Raw genomic sequence first — 21,725 nt, 5'->3', positions numbered from 1 at the left:
ACAAGAGTTTTGGTCTTTTAAAAGACATAAGAACAATCAAAATTATACTCCTACAATTCAGGTATGGCATATCACTGATTTTAGAAATCGCTTTTATAGAACAGTACATTCATTCACATCCAAATAACAGACTATTTTTATCACTCTCCAGCCCCTCTGTATTTGTAATAAGTCAGCAATTTTGGCAGTTCTCAGAAATTTGTTGCAAACTTGATGGGATTCACAGAACAATAAAGTAATATGCAAGATATAAAATCTCATGTTTTACAGGTCAGCTAATACTTGGAATGGTCAGGAGGGAATACTTTTCACCCTGTAAAAGCATTGCATAATTGGCCAGATACCTTTTTCCCCTTTCCAGTGGAGGAGACTGGTGTCACCTTCTTTTGAAGTATTAGTCATAGATCTCTGCTAGAGGAAAGATACTGAACTAGATACACTATTGCTCCAATATAACATAATAAACTATAAGTTCCTATGAGTCTTAAAGGGAAGCCTTCTGCCTGTGATAAATTTAAACCTTTCTTACAAACTCTTTCAACATATATATTACCAATTAATCCTTTATATAGTTCAAGATTTACGTACAATAAAGATGTATTTGCAAAATATTGTGTGCTCTGCAGCCAGATAGACTTAAATGTTGGAAATTTTGCAGCTGGGTCACCTCCAATTGTACTAGAATGTTGAATGTAACCCTGTGTAGAGGGGAAGAGACACCTTCCCACCTATAATTTAGTTAGGCTGCCTTAATTATCAGAGATGTCGTCTCAACATGAGCTTCAAACTGGGAGTGATCTGAACTCCCCTATATTATCAATTCAGTAGACATATAAATATATCAATGCCACTGAAACTGAGAATGTCCTATTACTTTTGGAACTGACACTAAAACAAACTGCTTGCCAAATTACTAGCTAAAGCTTGTAAAGTATTGTTGGTTTACCTGATCAACCTGTTAACTAATTTGATTTGCTATATTAGCCCATTTCCTTTCATTTGACTTGCTAAATATATTTTATCTAATGCTTTTTGCATAGTTATTTAGTTAATAAAATGCATAAAATTGGAAACGTGTCTGGTTAGGATGTTTGTTCTCCACATGTCAGGGTTCAGGACCTGAGGAACTCTAAGACAGATAACTGACTCAACTCTGTGGCCCCTCTAGTAGTGCTCCACAGAAATGTCCCTGTAGTCTTCACATAACAGGTGAACAAACACAGATACTCTATTTTTGAAGGAAAGTCAATTTATGTATTGATCATTTCTTTTAATAATCAATGTAGGCTCCAGAACAGGGGTGGGCAAACTTTTTGGCCCGAGGGCCACATCTGGGAATAGAAATTGTATGGTGGGCCATGAATGCTCACAAAATTGGGGTTGGGGTATGGGAGGGGGTGAGGGCTCTGGTTGGGAGTGCGGGCTCTGGGTGGGGCCAGAAATGAGATCAAGATAGAGAAGGGGTCTCCGGGCTGGGGCAGGGGAATGGGGTGCAGGGAGGGGGAAGGCTCCAGCTGGAGGTGCGGGCTCTGGGGTGGGCCTGGGGATGAGGAGTTTGAGATGTAGGAGGGAGCTCCAAGCTGGGACCAAGGAGTTCGGAGGGTGTAAGGGGTATCAGGGCTGGGGCAGGGAGTTGGGATGTGAGAAGGGGTGCAGGCTCCGGCTAGGGGTGTGGGCTCTGGGGTGGGGCTGAGGGGTTTGGGGTGCAGGAGGGTGCTCCAGGCTGGGATCAAAGGGTTTGGAGGGCGGGAGGGGAATCAGGGCTGGGGCAGAGGATGTAGGCTCCGGGCAGCGCTTATCTCAAGCGGCTCCCGGAAGCAGTGGCATGTCCCTTCCTTGGCTTCTACGCAGAAGCACAACCAGGAGGCTCTGCATGCTGCCCCATCCACAGGCACCACCCCTGCAGCTTCCATTGGCTGTGGTTCCTGGCCAATGGGAGCTGCGGGGGCAGCATGCAGAGCGGAGCCCCCTGGCTGCCCCTACACCTAGGAGCCGGAGGGGAGCCATGCCACTGCATCTGGGAGCCGCATGGAGCGGCCCACAACCCTGCTCCCCTGGAGTGGGGCAAGCTCCAGACCCCACTCCCCAGCAGGAGCTCGAGCACCAGATTAAAATGGCTGGTGGGCCGGATGCAGCCTGTGGGCCGTAGTTTGCCCACCCCTGCTCCAGAACCACTGAGGTGAATACAAGCTCCTCAGCCGAAAGGCTGAACAACTCCCCAAAATTCCTACACTCCTCACAATTCACATTTTCAGAAGAATAAAATGTGAATAAGACTGCACTCATACAAATCATATTTGAACTATATAAGTAGTTTGTTGGATAACGCGGACATGATCAAATAGAATTTTATATTTCTTGCCATGCAAGGCAACAAGTTATGCAAACATGAATTATATAATTTATGTCATGGTGTCAGCCTACCCTGACCCATCATTCTGAATCTGCTACAAAACCCAGGTCTCCTGTCTTGCTACACTGATGTCACTTACTTAAACTAGTATTCTCTCTGCATAATTAACTCAAGTGGTTTTACTCGGCCACCTAAAATCTATTTACACCCTGGCTCTGAGGCAGTTCTAATTTACTCAACATGTTATATCAAGGAATGTTATGCTTTGGTTTGCTTTAGCTTAAAGGAAATGAATATTAGGGTAGGTCTATACTTACCTCTGGGTCCGGCAGTAAGCAATCGATCTTCTGGGCTCGATCCCGGAAGTGCTCGCCATCGACGCCGGTATTCCTGCTCGGCGAGAGGAGTACGCGGCTTCGACGGGGGAGCCTGCCTGCTGCGTCTGGACTTATTCACGTAGCTGAAGTTGCGCATCTTAGTTCGAAGTGGGGGGTTGGTGTGGACCAGGCCTTAGTCGAGTTGAAAAACTATTTTTAAAGGGAGTTACTGAAACATGAGGTAAATATCCTAGATCTAGACACATTGTAAAGCCTTCAAGAATCCGACTCAACAATAAAAATGTTCTTAAGTGGATGCCAAAAAGGCAAAGTTACTAGTGAATTGTACATTTTGTGTTAGGCTACTGAAAGTACTCATCTACTGAAGACCTATAACCTAACTTAACTGTGGTTTCCCTTTTTAAAATTCTAGGTGTGGTCCTTTAATGACACATGAAACTTATAAGAGCAAAGAATGTGTACAGTCAATAATAAATTAAAATATGGGCAGAGGATTAAGTATAATTTACAGCATCTGTCTAGTGATGCCTCTCCACCCACACTGACCCTAGCACTGCTACAGACCACATTCCATCAATATTTACTCAAAATTTGAATTTATGGCCAAAATAATAGGAAATAGGAATATTGCAGAGGATAATATAACATATCTTGTTGACATTATTAATAATAGTATATGCTTTCATTGATCAAGGCTGGAAAACTATAATATATTAGAATATAGGAACTGAGTCTATTAAAGTTAAGCATGAATCAATTGGGAGAGAGACATAACCAAGTATTTAATGTTTGATGTCAGGAAGCTCGTCAACAGACAGAGAAATTGCTCAGATTTAAACAAAAACAAAACAAAACAAAAAAAACAAACACCCTTAAATATGTCCTCATTAGATGCAAATTAAAATGCTGAATAAGCAGTGGGCCACAATTACAAGCTAAAGAAACAGCAGGTAAGAAACCATTTTCATTGATCAATTATAAAAAAAAAAAACCTAACATATTATAGTAAATATTCTGCATAAATTCTCCCTTCATGAATATGGAACATTATGAAGTAAGAACTTTATGTGTCAGTTGAAATTTTGGAGCCAGAAAGGGATTTACATCTCATGAAATATAATATGTACAGTACTACCCTGAGACTATAGTGTTTTTAAGAATACTTTAACAAGTATATGGTTTTACAGTAAGCTAAGATACTGGGAACTTCAAGAGCTGCTAAAAAAAAACACTCTTTAAAAAAGCCTTGAAAATTAGGATTCTGAGGCCAAAACTTTTACTATTGAGTCAATTAAACTTATCTAATAACAGCCATGCAGGGACAGATTTCAAAGGTATTTATGTGCCTAAACATGTAGGTATGTGCCTACTGGGATTTTGAAAAGCACAGCAAGTTTGGTACCTAACTTCCGTAGTCACCAGGAACCACCATTAGATAGAACTTCTTTGCAAAAAATCATTAAACACTATTTTCCGGCAAAACTTCAGATCACCTCAAATATTAACTCACTAAATGCATGGTACAGATATGGTAAGTGAAAGTTTTGACTTGTACTATAAATTATTTATCTAGTGAAACTTTGGCTTTACAATGGAAATGCAAACACTCCTTACTATCATGAATAAAAATAATTAGTAAGTAGAGTTTGCGTTTCCATTATAAAGCCCAATGTTCATACTTTAATATCCCAGTGATTTAAATTATATCAAGCTAAAACTTGAAAAGTTGATAGCCTGAATGCAAAGTGTTTTGCTTGTTTCCTTATAAATAAATGTGTGATAGAATGATACTAATCTCAGTAATGCTTGTGTACTTTAAAAATCTTCTAATATTCATGAATAGCTATGTGCAGCATCAGATTGTTCAAGACCCACTGCGGTGAATGTCCATGTATGTGAAGCTAGATTTAAGCTTACTGTGTTTATTCATGATGAAGACCACACTGATGAAAATGTGTCAGGATTCACTTTCCATTGAAGATAAGTCAGAAGCTGAAGGCATACGGTATTAGATCACCGATTCCACTGCAAGTATAGTCTCCATTATAGAGAGCACATCAGATATTAAACTGACACCAAACTTTATCTTAGCTAAAAGACTAATATGAATCTTATTTATTTAATTCATGAACAGTTCTGCTCTTCTAAACTACTTTTCCCAAAACTTTTCTCCATTGGATTATACTTCTAAACCTCGCCTCTTTCGCTTACTTTTAACAATTAAGTTACTGACCAATCTTTTTAGTACACTGAATGCAGAGTGTACTGTAGATTGAGGAGAAGGCAGTACAGTCTAGTGCAGAGGACTAGGCTCTAAAATTCTAGGGTTCTATACATGCTTTCATCATTGATTTTCTCTATATGACCTTGGGTCAGACATTATTTATGTTCAGCTACTTAATATGAGTGTTGCTGTTGTTGTATTGTACAATAAACATATTAGGCCAGGAAGTTTGGGAATGAACAGGGTCATTTGTAAGGGCTTCACCCAAGGTATGCACTCTGAAAAGCCTCACTTTCCTTACCACATCACATTCAAAAGTGTGGGCTGATGTTAAAAGTCTGCTCCCAACACATCCTGCAGAGTGGATGTATCTTAGTACCATCTCTATTGATTTTCATTCCTACATTGTGTCCTGTATGCAGTCTTACAATAGTGAATGTTATTTTCTGAGATGCTTTGATATCAATAAGAGGATCTTTCATGTTCTAACCATTTATTTCAGTTAATATTTCCCTTGATAGAACATCAATATCCTTAATGATTGTCATTTCAATCTGTTTCCAATCTTCCAGGTTTGGCCAGGTCATCAGCTACCTCACTCCCTTAAACCCAAATGTGTGATGGAGTCAATTGAAAAGTCAATTGATTGCCTCACTTTCTGATCCTCAGAGCCTCCTTATGAACCGCACCATTGTTAGCATTCTGGTTTCTTCAAAAGGAATTGAGGATCAGTGCCTGCAAGTCAATAAACATCACAACATCCACCTCTGTTTCTGTTCATGTCTTGCAGTACAGTAAGAATAGCTTTCAGTTTGGCTGTACAGTTCATACATATCCTGAACTAGTGTTCTTTCTTGTACTCTCTCCATTACACCACTGGATGAAGATGCTACAACCACCATTCTTGAAAGATTTGTCTGCCAAACCATTGGTGTACACATGAATCTATCTGCTTTGTGACTGATACTGTTAGATGGTCTTTTCTACCCTTCTCCTCAGTGCAGTCAAGTCCATGTGTTCTTTTGAGCAAGATTCCAAAAGGGAAGAGACATTTACTAAAGCAAATAGGTTCATACGGAGATATTATTGGGCATACAAATGTCTTCACACAGTCTACTCTACTAATGTTAAGTGTTTCCAGTTCTTCAGTAGCTTTTATAAATTTTTGAAACAAATTGTTTCAGTCTTGATTTGGTTTTCCCATTTTTTGACAGACAGACATGAATAATAATGACAGGTGGGAAACAAAGACAATTTCCATACCGAATTAGCTGTGCTTTTCAACAATTCTTAAGTACTTGAACATCAGACACTTGTTCACAAATTACAGTTGGAGTAGATCTGATGGGTGTTGCTAGTTTTACTTGATGTTTATAAAATGCCTGGCAATTGCTAGATGACTGATAATAATAGTAATAACTATCATAATAAGTGTCTTTCATTAGTAGATCTCAAAGCGCTTTACCAAGTAAGTCAGTATCATCATGCCTATTTTACAGATAGGGAAACAGGGAAGTAACTTGCCCAAGGTCATCCAGAAGGCCAGACAGAGCTGGGAATAAAACCCAGCTCTCCTGGGTCCCAGTCCAGCACTGCATTCACTAGGCTACACTGTTGTAGAAGGGCCAGATCCACAGCTGGTGTAAACGTGTGTGGCTCCATTGACTTCATAGATTATCTATGACAATCTACAATAGCTGAGAATCTGGTTCTATATACAAAAAAATTATTACACTGAAAATTATAACTGAATAGAAATGATGTCTGGTTTTGTTATTCTCTTTATTATATACACATACTGTACTTTTGACAAACTAAGCCTTGTTTTAGAACATTTTAACTGATGGAAAGAGCATCATGATTCCCTCTATTAAGTAAGCCAAATAGATTTATGTTACAGTATCTAACTCTTTCCAGAATCCAGTTAGTTTGTTTCCTATAGATTACTTTCCAAAAGTTAACTGGGTGTTTTTGAAAAGTGCCTGGCAGACAGTACGGGAAATAGACTGGATATACTGAGAGATAAACAGTGCAACTTAAAATATGTAATTACATTCTACATTTATTACTTACAATTATCATTTTTTGAAAATGGATCTGATAAGTCTTCCCTCCACAGCAGGATTAACATATGTGGACTACAGATTTCTGGTTATGCAGTATTCTAAGGTAGTATTTCTCTAATATTGTGCTTTCCTGTGATTCCCCAAGAAATACATTAGAACAAGTGTGCCGCATGCTTTTAGAGTTGCTTGTCGGTTTAATAGGAAGGAAATAGGTGCTTTTCTTTCTAACATCTACATTAAAATGAGTAGGGTTCAAAACTCTTAATAAAACTAAGACAGTAATTACTCACACTGCTACTTTTAAACATTTGACATGCAACATACTAACAAGCCACACAGAAAACTTGAATTTGCAAATTGCGGTATATGTAGAACAGGTACAGCTTTCAGGAGGGTGAAGGGTGGGAAGGGAACAGGTAATAAGAATGACTTTTGAACTATGGCCTGACCTGAAAACTCATGCCTTATGACATACAAAGTAGAGAAGCATTTTGGGAATTGAAAGCCAATACAAATGCTTTCATGTGCAGTTCTAAGTTCTGGCTCTGGACCAATGACAACAAAATAAAATACTGATCCCTGAAGTTGAAAATTTTTAATTGAAACTCAGTTCAGGTGCTTTTTATTTTTTGCAAATATGAAAAGAGGAAAACAAACTCTGTCCTCATCCACAGTCAGTAATTCACGAGAAGAGTCCTGTTTTGCACCCATCAATTACTGTACATCCATATTCTTTTGATTAAATGGGAAATACCAAATCAAATGACCCATTCTCTAAATATCTGTAAATGCTTAAATTCTTTGCTCTTTTAAATACTTTACTGAAATCATTAACTGCATAGCCAATCAGCAAACTGAAATTATATATAAATAGGCTACAACGTTTTAAAAACTATTAATAAATGAAATGGGCAATTCTGGAGTCAGAGTATTGCAACTTCACTTAAAAGGGGAAAACATCAAGAGACACACAGTTCCTTCAAGAGCTTAGGCAACAAATATTGTTTTTGGTATTTATCTTGCTGAATACTTTCAAAGATGTATCTTAGACTTAGAATTCAGGAAACACTCGTGACTTCAATGAAGATCTATAACAGTAAAGCTTGTAGGACAAAACCCTGTTAGTCTATCAGTCTCTCCATGGATAGTCTATCAGAAGTCCATTAATTATTTGTTGGTATGATGTTCCAAATAAAGATGTCACACAAATAAATATAAATATATTTCCATATTTTGAAGGCTTAGGAGAGTAACCTATCTACTGAAATAATGAACACATATCAAGTTATGTTTTTTAATACAATTCAAATTAAATGTCAGCATTAAAGTCTTGGGCTACATGGTAACTCATTTTCAACCAAAATGCTGCTGTTATTTCTGAAAAGTTACCTGATACACATAGGATTTTTAATTAACTACCTTACTCATACACCTTACAGGTTCTAAATTAACTGTATCAGCTGAAGAATGGGACTGCAGTGTCACTGTAGACAGTCCAATGAAAACCCATCCACATTGTGCAGCTACAGTCAAAAAAGCAAAGAAGTCTTAGAATGCATATGGAATGAGATGGTGAATAATACTAAGAACATTATAATGCTTTTACTTCACTCAGTGGCACTGCCTTATCTGGAATACTGCATGCACTACCAACACAGCTCACAAAGGATATTGCAAAACTATAGGGGAGCGCACTGAGCATAATCAATGGTCTGGAAAAACTCTCATATGAAGAGAGATTGAAAAGTTTAGGATTGTTTACTATAGAAAGTAGACCATAAGAAGTACATGATAAAATAACAAATGGTATATAAAAGGTAGATTGGAACTTCTGTTCTCCCTGTCTCATAACACACAAACAAAGGAGCATTCAATTAAGTTAAAAGGTGGGAAATTAAAATTGGATAAATGGAAATACTTTTACACACAATATGTAATTAACTGTGGCACTCCTTTCCACAATAAGTCATTGAGGCCTAGAACTTTATAAGATTCTAAAAGAGATTGGATATTTATATGAATATCAGGAATATCCAGTTATAATAATTAATTACAACAAATTTTGGAAGGGACGGTCAACTTTATGCTTCAGGTTTTAAACCAATCTTAACTATTAGAAACCGGGATGAGACCTTTGCGAGCAGATTATCCCTCATCTGCCTACTGTAGAGTTCTTACCCTTCCCTTGAAGCATCTAGAGCAGGTATCTCAAATTCAAATCACCACGAGGGCCACATAAGGACTAGTACATTGGCCAAAGGGCCGCATCACTGACACCTTTTCATATAAAGGTACAAAAGCCCCACCCCCACTCCACCCCTTCCATGAGGCCCTACCCCACCTCTTCCAACCCCTTTCCCAAATCCCTGCCCCGCCTCTTCCCCTAAGCGCGGTTCCCTGCTCCTCCCCTCTCTCAGCTGTTTGGCAGCGGGAAGCACCTGGAGGTAGGCAGAGGAATGGGGACGCGGCGCGCTGGCAGGTGTGGGGGGGAGCGGCGGGTAAGGGAAGCTTGGCAGTAGCAGGAAATAACTCTGGAGGGCACTGGGAGCTCGGCGGGCCGCAGCAAATAACTCCATGGGCCACATGCTTGAGACCTCTGATCTAGAGGCTACGGTCAGAAACAGGATACTGAAGTAGATGGACCTTGGATGTGATACAGAATGGCATTGTTCTATATACTTCTAACCTTTTTTCTACTTTTTGTCTCAAATAAAAAAATTTTGCCAACACATAAATCACTCAAGGCTCTAAGTAATTAATATATTGTAGTATCAATAATTTGCCACTAATCAAAATATATTTAAAATTTTTTTACACATTCACTATTTGCTACAGTGAAAAGACAAATACAGCCTCGTTGCTGCCAGCACTTTGATACATGCTTAACTTTATATACTGTGCATGGTCCCATAGACTTGCAATCTGATCCAGGTGGGCCACACCCTTTTGCCCACACAAACTTTCACTGAAGTCAGTAGGGCTCTCTATAGGAGTGCAAGGACCAACCACACAGATCAAATTTCTGGATCTGTAGTCATTACTATTCCTAACTAAATCATCCACAAGAACACTATACTGTAAGAATATATGATTCCTGTATTTTTGTCAGGTTTGAAAAAAACATTATATGTTTAAAATACACACATATATATTTAGCATCTGACAACTGCTTTGAGACTTTCTTGATCAGTTTATAAATGATCCGTTTAAAGTTGATCAGTTTAAAACTAAGAGTTTTTGTCTTAGTAGGTCATTTTCTACAAACTCAGGTTAACTAGGGAATTTGCATTAGGTCATATGCAAACAAAATCAAAGACTTGTGCAGATTTATTCCTAACAGGAAGTCTAGGGCTCAGTTCATGGTCTATAGTTAATGGTCTTCAAGCAAGATCTACTGGCTACACAATAAGAAGCAAATGACACTCAAGCCTTTCTTACCTTCAAAATTTTAAGTCACATATGTCTTTTTAAACTGTATTACATTAACTTGCTAAAGAAATTTTTAGAAAGAACAAGAACTGCAGTTCTGTAAGCACATAACGTAATCTGAACTCTGTAGAATTCATCAAGATATATAAATATTTGGATATGAAAACACTTTTTCATTAAATCAAGTTGTCTCATAAATGCTCTCTACTGCATTAGAAAAAAAAGAAACAGATATATGCAATTAGGCACAGACTGCAGTAAATGTTGCATATAATATTCACATAGAATAAAAAAAATTACAGTTGCAAAATTACACTTAACTTTCTTTTGCCTTTAGATGGTTTAAAGACAATAACAGCACACTAACATTTTGGAAAGCCATACATTAATGAGAAAGGAAAGAGAATTTCTAACTGTAAAATAATGGAGATTATGCAGCAATTTCCAAAGAAATTCAGTTACAAAACTTTTAGAGGATGAATGTCTCATCTATACATCAACCATAAAATTGCATACATTATCTTGATTAATCTTGACCTAATCTTGATTAGGTCTCAGATAGGAGACAAACACCCAATGTGAGAGGCAGAAAAAAAAGCTGTTTAAAATCAGGGGGATAGGAAGAATTCCTTTAAGCATAAATAACTTTATCTAGCACCTCAATTTTATGTTCTTTTTGTTTCATCTGTAATTAACCACATAACAAAAATGAAAGTGAAAGAGGGGGAGCATGTAAAAAGGAAAACTTAGTTTTTGAGGGGAACACATGGTGGCTCTTGTGATTTGTGGGGCCCACAATGAGGGAATGGGGGTATTGGGGATTAATTGCCTCTTCTTCCCAATACTAGAGGGAAATTTTGGCTACTTGGACTGTTATGTGTTGTAATACTATCAAAGCGGTACATGTTGCCAACTTTGGGACTACCCTGGTCATCTTACCCAGTGCTCTCCTGCCCCCCACTTCCCCGTGGCCACTATCTGTGAGGCCAGAATATAGGTTGATTGCTCCACTCCACTCCTGGTGCCTGAAGGGATAATAGCACGGCAGGACTGCACAAGACAGCAACTCACAACCAGCATGAAGGCAGTGAAGAAAGATCAAGATGAACCATGACTTATTCACAGCAGCCATCAAGATTTATAGAGACAAGATGGGTCAGGTAATATCTTTTATTAGACCAACTTCTGTTGGTGAGATAAGCTTTTGAGCTTACACAAAGCTCCAATAAAAGATATTACTTCACCCACATTGTCTCTCTAATATCCTGGGACCTACTGCATACATCAAGATTTATATGCAGACCACATGGTGAAAGGACAAAAGGGGTGCACTTCATTGAAATAGGCAAGTGTTTTCTGGAGGGTCAAGGGGAAAAACAATAAGTTTTTAATGTCTCACTCTTTTTGTGGTAACAGATGCCAGTGCAAAGCGGGTGTAAAAACCTCCCATACTCTTCTGGTAGGGTTTTACACTTGCTTTGCACAAGTGTGGCTAACTCTGCAAAGCAGCAGAGAGTCCAGACCCTTGTACTATCATTTGCCTGTAAAGCACCATCCACATTGATGGTGCTGGCTAAATAAGGAATCCAGACTTGCAAGATCTCAATTCACAAAGTGTGTTCATGCGTATGTACTGTGTGTACCGTTCGTGGGTGTGTGCACATACTGCATGGGGCGGGGGGGTGTATGTACTCTGGGTGCATACAGTATGTGAGTAGTGTGTGTGTATGGTGTGGGAGCGTGCATACAGGGTGGGTGTATTATGCTGGGGTGTGCATACGGGATAGGTGTGTTGTGTGGAGGGGATGTGTACTGTGTGGGGGTGGTATATTGGGTGGGTATGCTCTGGAGAGGGGTGCGTGGGGGAACACACAGTATTGTCTATGTCGATGGCTGGGCAGGTGGTCACTCGGTGTTGTCGGGACTGGCCTCGTGGCGGGGGCGAAGAACCACCACACTACTGATAACGAACAAGCTAGTGCCAGGCAGGCCTGTAAGCAGGCGGCGGGCGGGAGGGAGCAGGCGGCCCGAGCCAGCGTGTGCGTGGTGGGAGCGGGGCCGGGGGCCCAGGTAGGGGAAAGACACGACAGTCTTCTCACTGCTGCGCCGGCAGAGCAGGGCCCAGAGGCTGGGGGCGGGGGGGGGGGGGAAACTAGGGGGGGGAACGCTGCATCCGGGTCTCACTCACTCACCTATCATGGCCACGGTGGGGGGAGGGGAGGGAGCGCGCGCACGCACCCGTCCCGTCCGCGCTCGCAGCTCAAATTCTCGCCTTCAGCACTCTGACTGAACACGCAACTGCGGGGCGAGCCGGCGGGACTGCTGAGTCATAGTGCGCATGCGCACAATGGAGCGTGCCTGCCGATCGCTTAGTACTCTGGGTAACGTAGTTCTCTCGTGTGTACGCTCTTTCCTGCTCTCGCCGGGGCTGTTCCACGTGATCGGCGCAATTTCACACACCCCCCTCACGTGACCACAAACAGAAGCCGGGCAGGTTGTTGACATGTTGCCTAGCAACCGTGAGGCGTCCCTGGAAGCGTGTTGGTGTTAGCGACAGAGTGAGGCAGTGTCCCGCCCTCCCAGCCAGACCCCTCACAGGAGCCTCCATAGGCAACAGGAGGGGGTGAGGAAGGGCAGCAGGGGCAGGGGGTGAGGAAGAAGAAGGGCAGCAGCGGGTGAGGAAGGGCGGCAGGGGCAGGGGTGAGGGGGAAGAGGAAGGGCAGCAGGGGACGAGGAAGGACAGCAGGGGGTGAGGAGGAAGAGGAAGGACAGCAGGGGGTGAGGAGGATTTATTTTTTTCCCAATTTATTCTTTTAGCCTATATATTTAATTCCTGTCCCCCACAAAGGTGCCTGGGGACATGGTGGCAGAGAAAGATGGTTCGAGCCCCCCGAAACTCACTAAAGAGAGACCCCAACAACAACAGCAGCCACTGGGGCAGCTGAGGAGAACCAAGCAGCAGGTCACCGATGGATTCACTGTTAAAGCCATGATGAGAAACACTGTGGTATGTTTGCTGCCAGTAAAGAGGTTTTTAATTTGTTTAGTCTCATGTGCCTATGAAACAGGTTCGGGGGTGGGGTCGGTGCCTGCCAGAAAGTATGCAGGGTTGGCATGATTTTAACTGAGATTAATTGGTCATGGAAATAGCTTTCAGACCTTGAAGAAATGTCATCTTGAGGTAATGGGTGGTCTCTCAGGATATTGTGATACTTCAGGTTAAAATGTGCCAGTTTTGTGTTGCCATGTATGTTGTTATATTGTTTTGCGTAATCAAATCATATTGAATCAAATTCCAACCTATTATGAAGTTATGTCCAAACATAATTATGTTGTACTTCGTTAAAATGTTATCATGTCATGCCATGACACTGTGTCAAAAAGTCTTCACCTTGTGTCACTGTATGGTGAAATTATGACATAAATGTCACATCATATGGTGAAAGTTTTTCTTTGCAAAGGAGATGGTCCTTAAATCCTCAGCTCAGAGATACTATAGAAATGCAACATATTACTATTAATTATTATTCTAAGTATATATTTTAGTTAAAGGAAAACCCATACAAGAGGTAGGAGAAAACAGTTGAACATCACATGAAAAATACAGCATTTTTAAAAGAACTTCCAAAAATAATCATCAAAAACCTTTCACACAGTATTAGAAAATATTACCTTGGAAATAAACATTTATTTTCTAGTGGCTAGCTCTTTAGCATGAGGATCACAAATAGGGGTTGATCCATCAACCTTTACTTTAACTAACAGTCTTTACAGAAGTAGTTCTATTAAAGTGTGTGGGACTTCTGCCATGAGTAAAGATTGCAATATCACACCCTGTGTCTGTAGTAAACCTTTCCTACAGTAATTGTTGTAACTGATTGTGTCCATTAAATTTAATAAATAAACCTCAAAGCTTCTGGTAATGCTGCTCAATTTCTAAGTGGGATGTGCTGTTATGAGCACACAACATCTGTGCTCAAAGCTCTGGATTGGCTTTTTGTTTGCTTTTGGGTACAGTTCAAGGTGTTGGCAACAGTCTTTCTCTTTCTCTCTTTTTAATTGCATATACGTTCCCAATAATAATTACAAAATGCATGAAAACAACCCTAGAAACTGATCTCACACAGTCTCTGGAATTCATTATATATATCAAAATTTAAAAGAAAAACAAACAAACAAGTCTACCTTAAATATATTGAGAAGCATTGTACTCTGTAGAATATATCTGAGAAATAACATTTTCCCCTTTTAGAGGCCTCAGTTGGACTAACAAACAACAATAATTATGAGCAAAACCCCTCCCAGCACTGACTTATTATCATGTAATAATAAAAAAACATTTATTATTTAATGTTAGCAGCCAAATCAGTCATACCCAGGTGCTTAACTTTATGCATAATCAAATTAACTTCAATAAGATTATTCATAGGGCATAAAGTTAAACACATGCATAAATGTTTGCCTAAATTAGGCCTTAAAGACACAAAACATGAAATGTAAAAAACAGGGCTATAACATAAAACAAGCATATGAACAAAAATGATTAGGGGTATGGAACGGCTGCCATATGTGGAGAGATTAATAAGACTGGGACTTTTCAGCTTGGAAAAGAGACGACTAAAGGGGGATATGATTGAGGTCTATAAAATCATGACTGGTGTGGCGAAAATAAATAAGGAAGTGTTATTTACTACTTCTCATAACACAAAAACTAGGGATCACCAAATAAAATTAATAGGCAGAAGGTTTAAAACAAACAAAAGGAAGCATTTTTTCACACAGCACACAGTCAACCTGTGGAACTCCTTGCCAAAGGATGTTGTGAAGGCCAAGACTATAACAGGGTTCAAAAAAGAACTAGATAAATTCATGGAGGATAGGTCCATCAATAGCTATTAGCCAGGATGAGCAGGGTTGGTGTCCCTAGCCTCTGTTTGCCAGAAGCTGGGAATGGGCGACGAGATGGATCAGTTGATGATTACCTGTTCTCTTCATTCTCTCTGGGGCACCTGGCATTTGCCACTGTTGGAAGATAGGATACTGGGCAAGATGGACCTTTGGTCTGATCCAGTATGGCCATTCTTATGTTCATATGAACCATCAATAAACTTGAATCTGAATGTGATTTTAGTGATCAGTATATAGAGAACTGTTTGTTAACTATTACTATTATTGCTTTTAATTCACAAAGTCTCCAGTCAGGATTTGGACTCTGTAGAAACACAAAGAACTGTATAATCACCACTCTGAAGAACTCAGAACTATAATCTATGCTCTACCACATCTGAAAGATTGGAACCCCAACTGGCATAGAACAAAGGAACCTACCATTTAAAAAAAAAAACCTCACGATTTTAAGGGCCTACCTCATGATTTTTGAATGATTGGGGATGGCATTATTGTAGTTTTGCTCACCTGGCTCCATGCAGAAGGCCTCCACAAACATTTCCAGCTGATCTCTGCCTTGGCTTCTAGTGAATATGTATATTTTAGGTGTCATAATACATAAACTCCTTGTCCAATTCTCTTTAAATATGATAGAAAAATTCTACCTCATCTCTATAGGTAACATACTAATGATGAGATTGCTATTATTTTTATGTTTTATAAGGTAGTACCGACATTGTTTTATAATAGAAATTTAATTGCTACCTTAACTATGAATCACTGCTGTTCTCTAATCTGGAGAATGATCAAACGGAAGTCTACTAAATGTACAAAAAGAAGTCTTCCTTTAGACTGGGAGTAAATATGAAAAATTTCAGCCCACTGTAATTTCACTTTGTCTTTTTCAGAAAGTTATAAGCACCTAAAAATCAGGCTGCTTATGAAAAGACCTTTTCAACCAGAACTATAGCATTCTTTCTACAATATTATGATAATATAACCAGAAAAAAATCTATATAATGCTAGATATTATAACATCATTTATCAGAGCTCAAATTTCATACTGTATTTTTAACTAGAATTTTTATTGCTTAATGATGTTTCTGTTCAGAAAATATTCTTAATATTGCTGTTCTTGATATTTTAGAAGACTCAGATTTTTTTTTTAAATTAGTCCCTATTTTTTTTATAAATATGGGGAGAGTTGATGTATTTTTCATAAATATAAGAATGAGATTTGTTTCATATTCTTGAGCGTGAAGAAATGCACGCTGCTCAGTTACACATTTGAATCACCAATCTGCCTTTTATAATTTAGTCATATGACTGAAAATAGATAATAAGCAGATTGTCAATTAGCACCCTCATCCTATCATTGATTGACATTTTTATTATCTTAAACCACTTCATTTATTTTATTCACAATATTTTACATAGAGAGAAAGCTTGTAAAGTTTTACATTTCATAGGTAGATGAACTAGATGTAAAATTATTTTGAAACATAATGACACTTTTCAAGATGCCTTAGCTAATCAGTTCTTTATGAACTAAAAAATAGCATATTCACACTGAACCATTATTTTAAATATGACTTACAGAGAGCACTGTAAGTTCTGTCCATTGAAGTATTGGAATACAATACTTAAAACTTTGCAAAATTGCACACGATTGTAAAACAGCTTATATCTGACCCCTCCTACCATAAGGAGCAAAGGAAATTCCAGGGTGGTTCTGATCATACTGGCAGTAGCAGATGCTGTGATGACATATCAGAGTGGGAATCAGTAATTGGGGCAAGGCAGCATGCTGCAAGACCTAAGAATGAAAATACTCTTTAGTTTTCAAATAATAATTATACTTTGGCTAATCCTCTAAACTTTTCCAAAGAGGTATTCAGCCCTACTGCTGAAGTTAATGGAGGACAATTGTCCTTGCCAATCACCTTTAAGAGGTGCTGTTGTTATACTATAGTTTATATGATAAAGTGTTGTTCACTCAGTCGTGGGTCAATAATGATGTTGGTGAAATTCTGGCCCCCCCGAAGTCAATGCCAAAACTTTAATTGACTTCAGGAGGGTCAGGATTTCACCTAATGGTCTTACTATAATTAACTTATAATCAATAGATGTCACAGTCTGTTATGTGGCCCAGGACCAGCCCTACACCAAATTGTGCCCCAGGTGAGGAGCATCTTTCGCGCCCCCCCCTCTATTTGTTAAACTTTTGAATACCTTATTTTTATTGTATTTGTAGCCCATTTCATGACTTTGATGCAAGATATGCTTGCATGATTTATTCCTGTCATATAAGACAATAAATTTGCACACTAAGATCTGTAAATCTGTATTTATTCATGCTATATATAAACAAATAAACAATTCATTTCATCTAAGCTTATAGAAACTTTGTAAATTAATATAAAAAAATTGAACTCTGCACTAACATTGGGTGGACCAGTGTTACAGTAGGCATATTCCTGGGGGAATTCTGCACCACTGCGGCGCAGCAGAAAAAAGACCCCCTGTAGATTCTCTTTGCTTCCTTGCAGAAAATGGTTTCTGTGGGGAAGCAAAGAGAAGCTGCACCAGTGCTCACTCACCCTTCCCCAGCAGCTCAGACAAGTCTTTCTGGGCAGCCAGGGGAGAGGTAGATCACTGGGGAGAAGGGGGCCTTGGAATGCCCCGGCCGCCCAGGGAAGTGAGTCCAAGCTGGGCAGGGTGGAGAGGAAGAGGAGGATGGAGACAAGTTTCCCCCCCCCTTCCCTGCACAAAGCTAGGTCAAATCAACCCCCCAAAACTTCCCCTGGCTGCAGGAAGCTCTGCACCAGAGGGTTCGGGGGGCTTGGTGGTGGGGAGGTCTGGTGGAGAGGGTGAAGTTCAGCAGGGGGATTGCGGAGGGGGGTATTCTGGATGCACAGTAGTTGGGTGAATAGGGGGAGCAGCTCCCTGTACAGTGACCCTCTCCCCCTGCCCGCACACACCTAGAACCTCCCACCGAGTCCTCCCCCCATCAGGAGCCCCCTGCATGCAGAACCCCCCACTGAGTCCCCTGAACCCCCACCCCACTGATCCTTACTCTGCATGCAGAACCCCCCCACTGATCCTTACTCCCTCCATCAGGAGCCACCCACACCTGGACACCCACCCCAATGAGCCCCAACCAGCTTCACCTGACCCCCCACCCTACCAAGCCCCTCTCCCCCACCACCCTCCACTAAGCCCTAACCACCTTCACCTGGACTCCGCTGCAGAGTCCCATTTCCCCTGCATCCAGAAACCCACACCGAGCCCCTGTGCATCCAAATCCCCTCCCCAGACCTCCCATCGATCTCCCCACACCCAGATTGTGCCACTCAGAAACCTGGTACCCTTGAGAGAATTCTGTACCAAAAAATTTAAAAAATTAAAATTCTGCAAAGTTCTGCATATTTTATTTGTAAAAATAACACAGAAACACAACAACAATATAATCATACCATTTTCAATTTTGGTAATTTATTTCAAAATACTTGTAAGAAAATAATTAAAAATGGTGTGATTATATTTTTATGTTTCTGTTATTTTGACAAATAACATATATGCAGAACTTTGCAGAATTTTTAAAATATTTTGCACAAAATTTTTAATTTTTATGGCGCTGAATTCCCTCAGAAGTAAGTAGATGATAGCCTTAAAATGTTAACCCTCATCCTTTAGTTCAAGAGGTCAATTTTCTTGCCTTTTCCCTTGTGAACTGAAGCACAGCATCAGAGAGATCCAAAGACTGGCCAATGTCATTTTAAAACAATAAAATAGCAAGTGATGTTTCTTGTTGGCCATCGTCGATCAAAAATATATTTTAATGAGCCTGAGCTTCGAAAAGCTGCATTTACCACTTGCAAGTGTGACCAGTAGCGAGAGCAGAATCCTCAAAGCTATCCACACATTAGAAAAAGTGTCCTTCAGCCCTGCATCATGAATGAATTGGAGAACTTGAAGTGGAGAGTGCTTCCCATATGACAAAATCTAATGAATGTTGTCCAATTCGAAATAGTGGTCTTTATCATAGATGTCTGAACATTCCCCATGTGTCAGTGTCCGATGAAGGTCCATACAATTGTTAAATAGTGTTTTCCTGTCTGGCAGCAGCTTACGAAGGTCATATAAAAACCTTCAGGTTTTTTCATGATGCGTCATTTGTCTGAATCTTTCTTTGATAGACACTCGAGCAGTGTCAGCAAGTGACCGAAAAAAACTTTCTCTTGAATTTTTCTTCCAAGCTTCTGATCACCTCATCTCTGTCCTTGTAACCAAACTGTCTCTTCTTCCAATGAATACAAGTTTCCTTGAAGACGGGCTCAACTCCTAAGTTTTCCTCCGTTCCTCAGCAGTGATGGCATCTTCAAATCTGTTGTCTCTGTAGGCCACAATGAAATCAAGGCAGCTTCTCAAAGTAGTAGCGGTCATGATATCCATTGACTGAATTTATAATGCCTTGCTTACAGCATTTACTGAGAACCCAGAATATCATGCCAAACCACAACTGAGACCAGAAATTTGAAGTCAATGATCTGGGTGGCCAAGCTTTGCACCTCGTATCAGATTCCGTCCTTGTCTTTACTTGACTGTGTCCATTCCATCAGGCTGTGGTAGACTTCAGTCCCTTGGTTTCTCATTGGCCTTATGATGTCAATGCAGCCTCCCAGCAAGTGTCACTTAGCAGCTTCACGGTCAGATTTGTAACATTGTCTGTGAGGATCTTCCACGTGATAGTTGATGCTGAAAACAGGTTGCATATCCTTTGCAGTACTCTGAAGAGAGATACTGAATCTAAAGAAGATGACACTGTATCTGACACAACAAGGTTAAGGGAATGGCAGTCACAAGGCATGAGGAAAGTTCTTGGATTCAGCGCAAAGATCCTCGCCTGAACGCCATTGTTTCTTCCCTTCATGTTGTGCTGTTATCATAGCCTTGGCCACAACAGTCCTGAAGCTTTATTTTATTCTCATTCAAAATGTTCATAAATAGTTCTGTTACACCTTTTCCAGTAGAGTCATCCACAGATCAGAAACAGATAAAGTGTTCCTTTATTTAGATACAGCCATCCTCCTACTCAACAAATCTTACTATAAATGACATCTTTTCACTGTGACCTAACATCGGGAGTGCAGTCCATTATTATGGTGTAGTATTTCACTTTGCCAAGCCACTTCAATATGTTATCAAGCACCTTCCTTGCCATAAGGTCCATCAATTCATTTTGAATTGTTTTGCTGCAGTAATGGTCAATAACTTCTTTATGAACTACTCAACGTAGGTGCTTATGCATGACATCATCGTATTTCCCAAGGAGCTATACCAAACCAAGGAAATTACCGTTATGTTCAGTGAACAACTTATCCAATGAGCTCTGGAAAGCCAAATTATTCTTTGTAAGGAAGAGGGTAATTGAGATTAGATGCTTGAGCACGTTCAGTGCTGGATTTCTACATTAATAATGTGCTGGTTTTCTGCGTCTATGCATTTATTCAGCTTGAGCTTGGACCTAACTTCCATCCATTTGGAGTAGACCATAAAATGGTCAGGTGATTTTTCATGTTGCTTCAGAGCATCAGATAAGTTATGCCAGTAATTGTACCCAGAAAGCACAAGCAACCATTTTGCATTCTTGTCAAATATTTTGCAACAAAAACAGGCCACTTTGTCAGTTGATTTAGAGTAAACTAGCCAACGCCAATTCAGTTTCTCAGCAATCTCGAGCACTGTCTCAACGTGATTTTGAGAAGTGTCTCCTCTGCTCGTTTACTGGAAACATATCCTCAGTTTTGCCCAGCCCATTCAAAATTGTATGACCAATATCAGCAGAGTTTAGGATCGCTGGTCATAAAGCAGGATCTGATGTATTGATTTGTGATGTGCAGTTTCTCACTGCTGTTTCTGTCATCATGCAAGGCAGATTCTTCTTTATAATTTCTCTCCTTTTCATGTAAACCAGATTTTTCTATGTCATTACTCTCCTTTTCACGTTAGCCACATTCTTCTTTATCATCACTCTCCTTTATGCCTCCAGGAAAACTGGACAATTCTCTATCACTTTCCTCAAATTTCCATTCCTTATCTTCAGGAAAATCTGCTAATTCTTTAGTAATAGGACTTCCATCATTTATGCTTTGCTCCTCAATTTCTTCTACATTGGGATGATTGCTACAGCCTAAAGTCCTGTCTGTGTTGTTCTGTTTCAGATATTTTCCCATCAAATTTGCCCCTTACTGCAAACTAGATTGGAGTTGAGCTTTTCCCTTGATATACAGAGCTTCTGAAGGCTTCTTCAGGGGCGTCTTTTATTTTCTATGGGGAAAAACAGACAATATTAGGGAGAGCAAAAGTCTATGTTCTGCAGTCTTAGAAAGTCATCAAACATTACATGTTAAGCATGGCAAAAGAAG

The 21,725-nt window shown here is 39.9% G+C and overlaps 2 protein-coding genes across 6 annotated transcripts in view; one reads left to right on the top strand and one right to left on the bottom strand.

The window, feature by feature from the left end:
* The window catches only part of PRKN (parkin RBR E3 ubiquitin protein ligase), a 1,198,020-nt gene extending 1,185,289 nt beyond the window's left edge, over window positions 1–12,731 (bottom strand). Inside the window, exon 1 of the mRNA XM_034765264.1 lies at window positions 12,603–12,731. Coding sequence (XP_034621155.1) covers window positions 12,603–12,609 — 7 coding nt within the window. The 5' untranslated portion in view covers window positions 12,610–12,731. The remainder of the gene's footprint in view (window positions 1–12,602) is intronic.
* A 131-nt stretch (window positions 12,732–12,862) lies between these two features.
* Window positions 12,863–21,725, top strand: part of PACRG (parkin coregulated) — a 445,241-nt gene continuing 436,378 nt past the window's right edge. Inside the window, exons 1-2 of one of the 5 annotated variants that reach the window (XM_034765268.1) lie at window positions 12,863–13,033; window positions 13,259–13,417. In XM_034765268.1, coding sequence (XP_034621159.1) covers window positions 13,271–13,417 — 147 coding nt within the window. In that variant the 5' untranslated portion in view covers window positions 12,863–13,033; window positions 13,259–13,270. The other 4 variants (XM_034765269.1, XM_034765266.1, XM_034765265.1 and 1 more) reach the window with 4 other exon arrangements.

This window comes from Trachemys scripta, chromosome 3 (assembly GCF_013100865.1).
Source record: "Trachemys scripta elegans isolate TJP31775 chromosome 3, CAS_Tse_1.0, whole genome shotgun sequence".
Taxonomy (NCBI): Eukaryota; Metazoa; Chordata; order Testudines; family Emydidae; genus Trachemys; species Trachemys scripta.
This window is presented reverse-complemented; position numbering and strand designations above follow the sequence as displayed.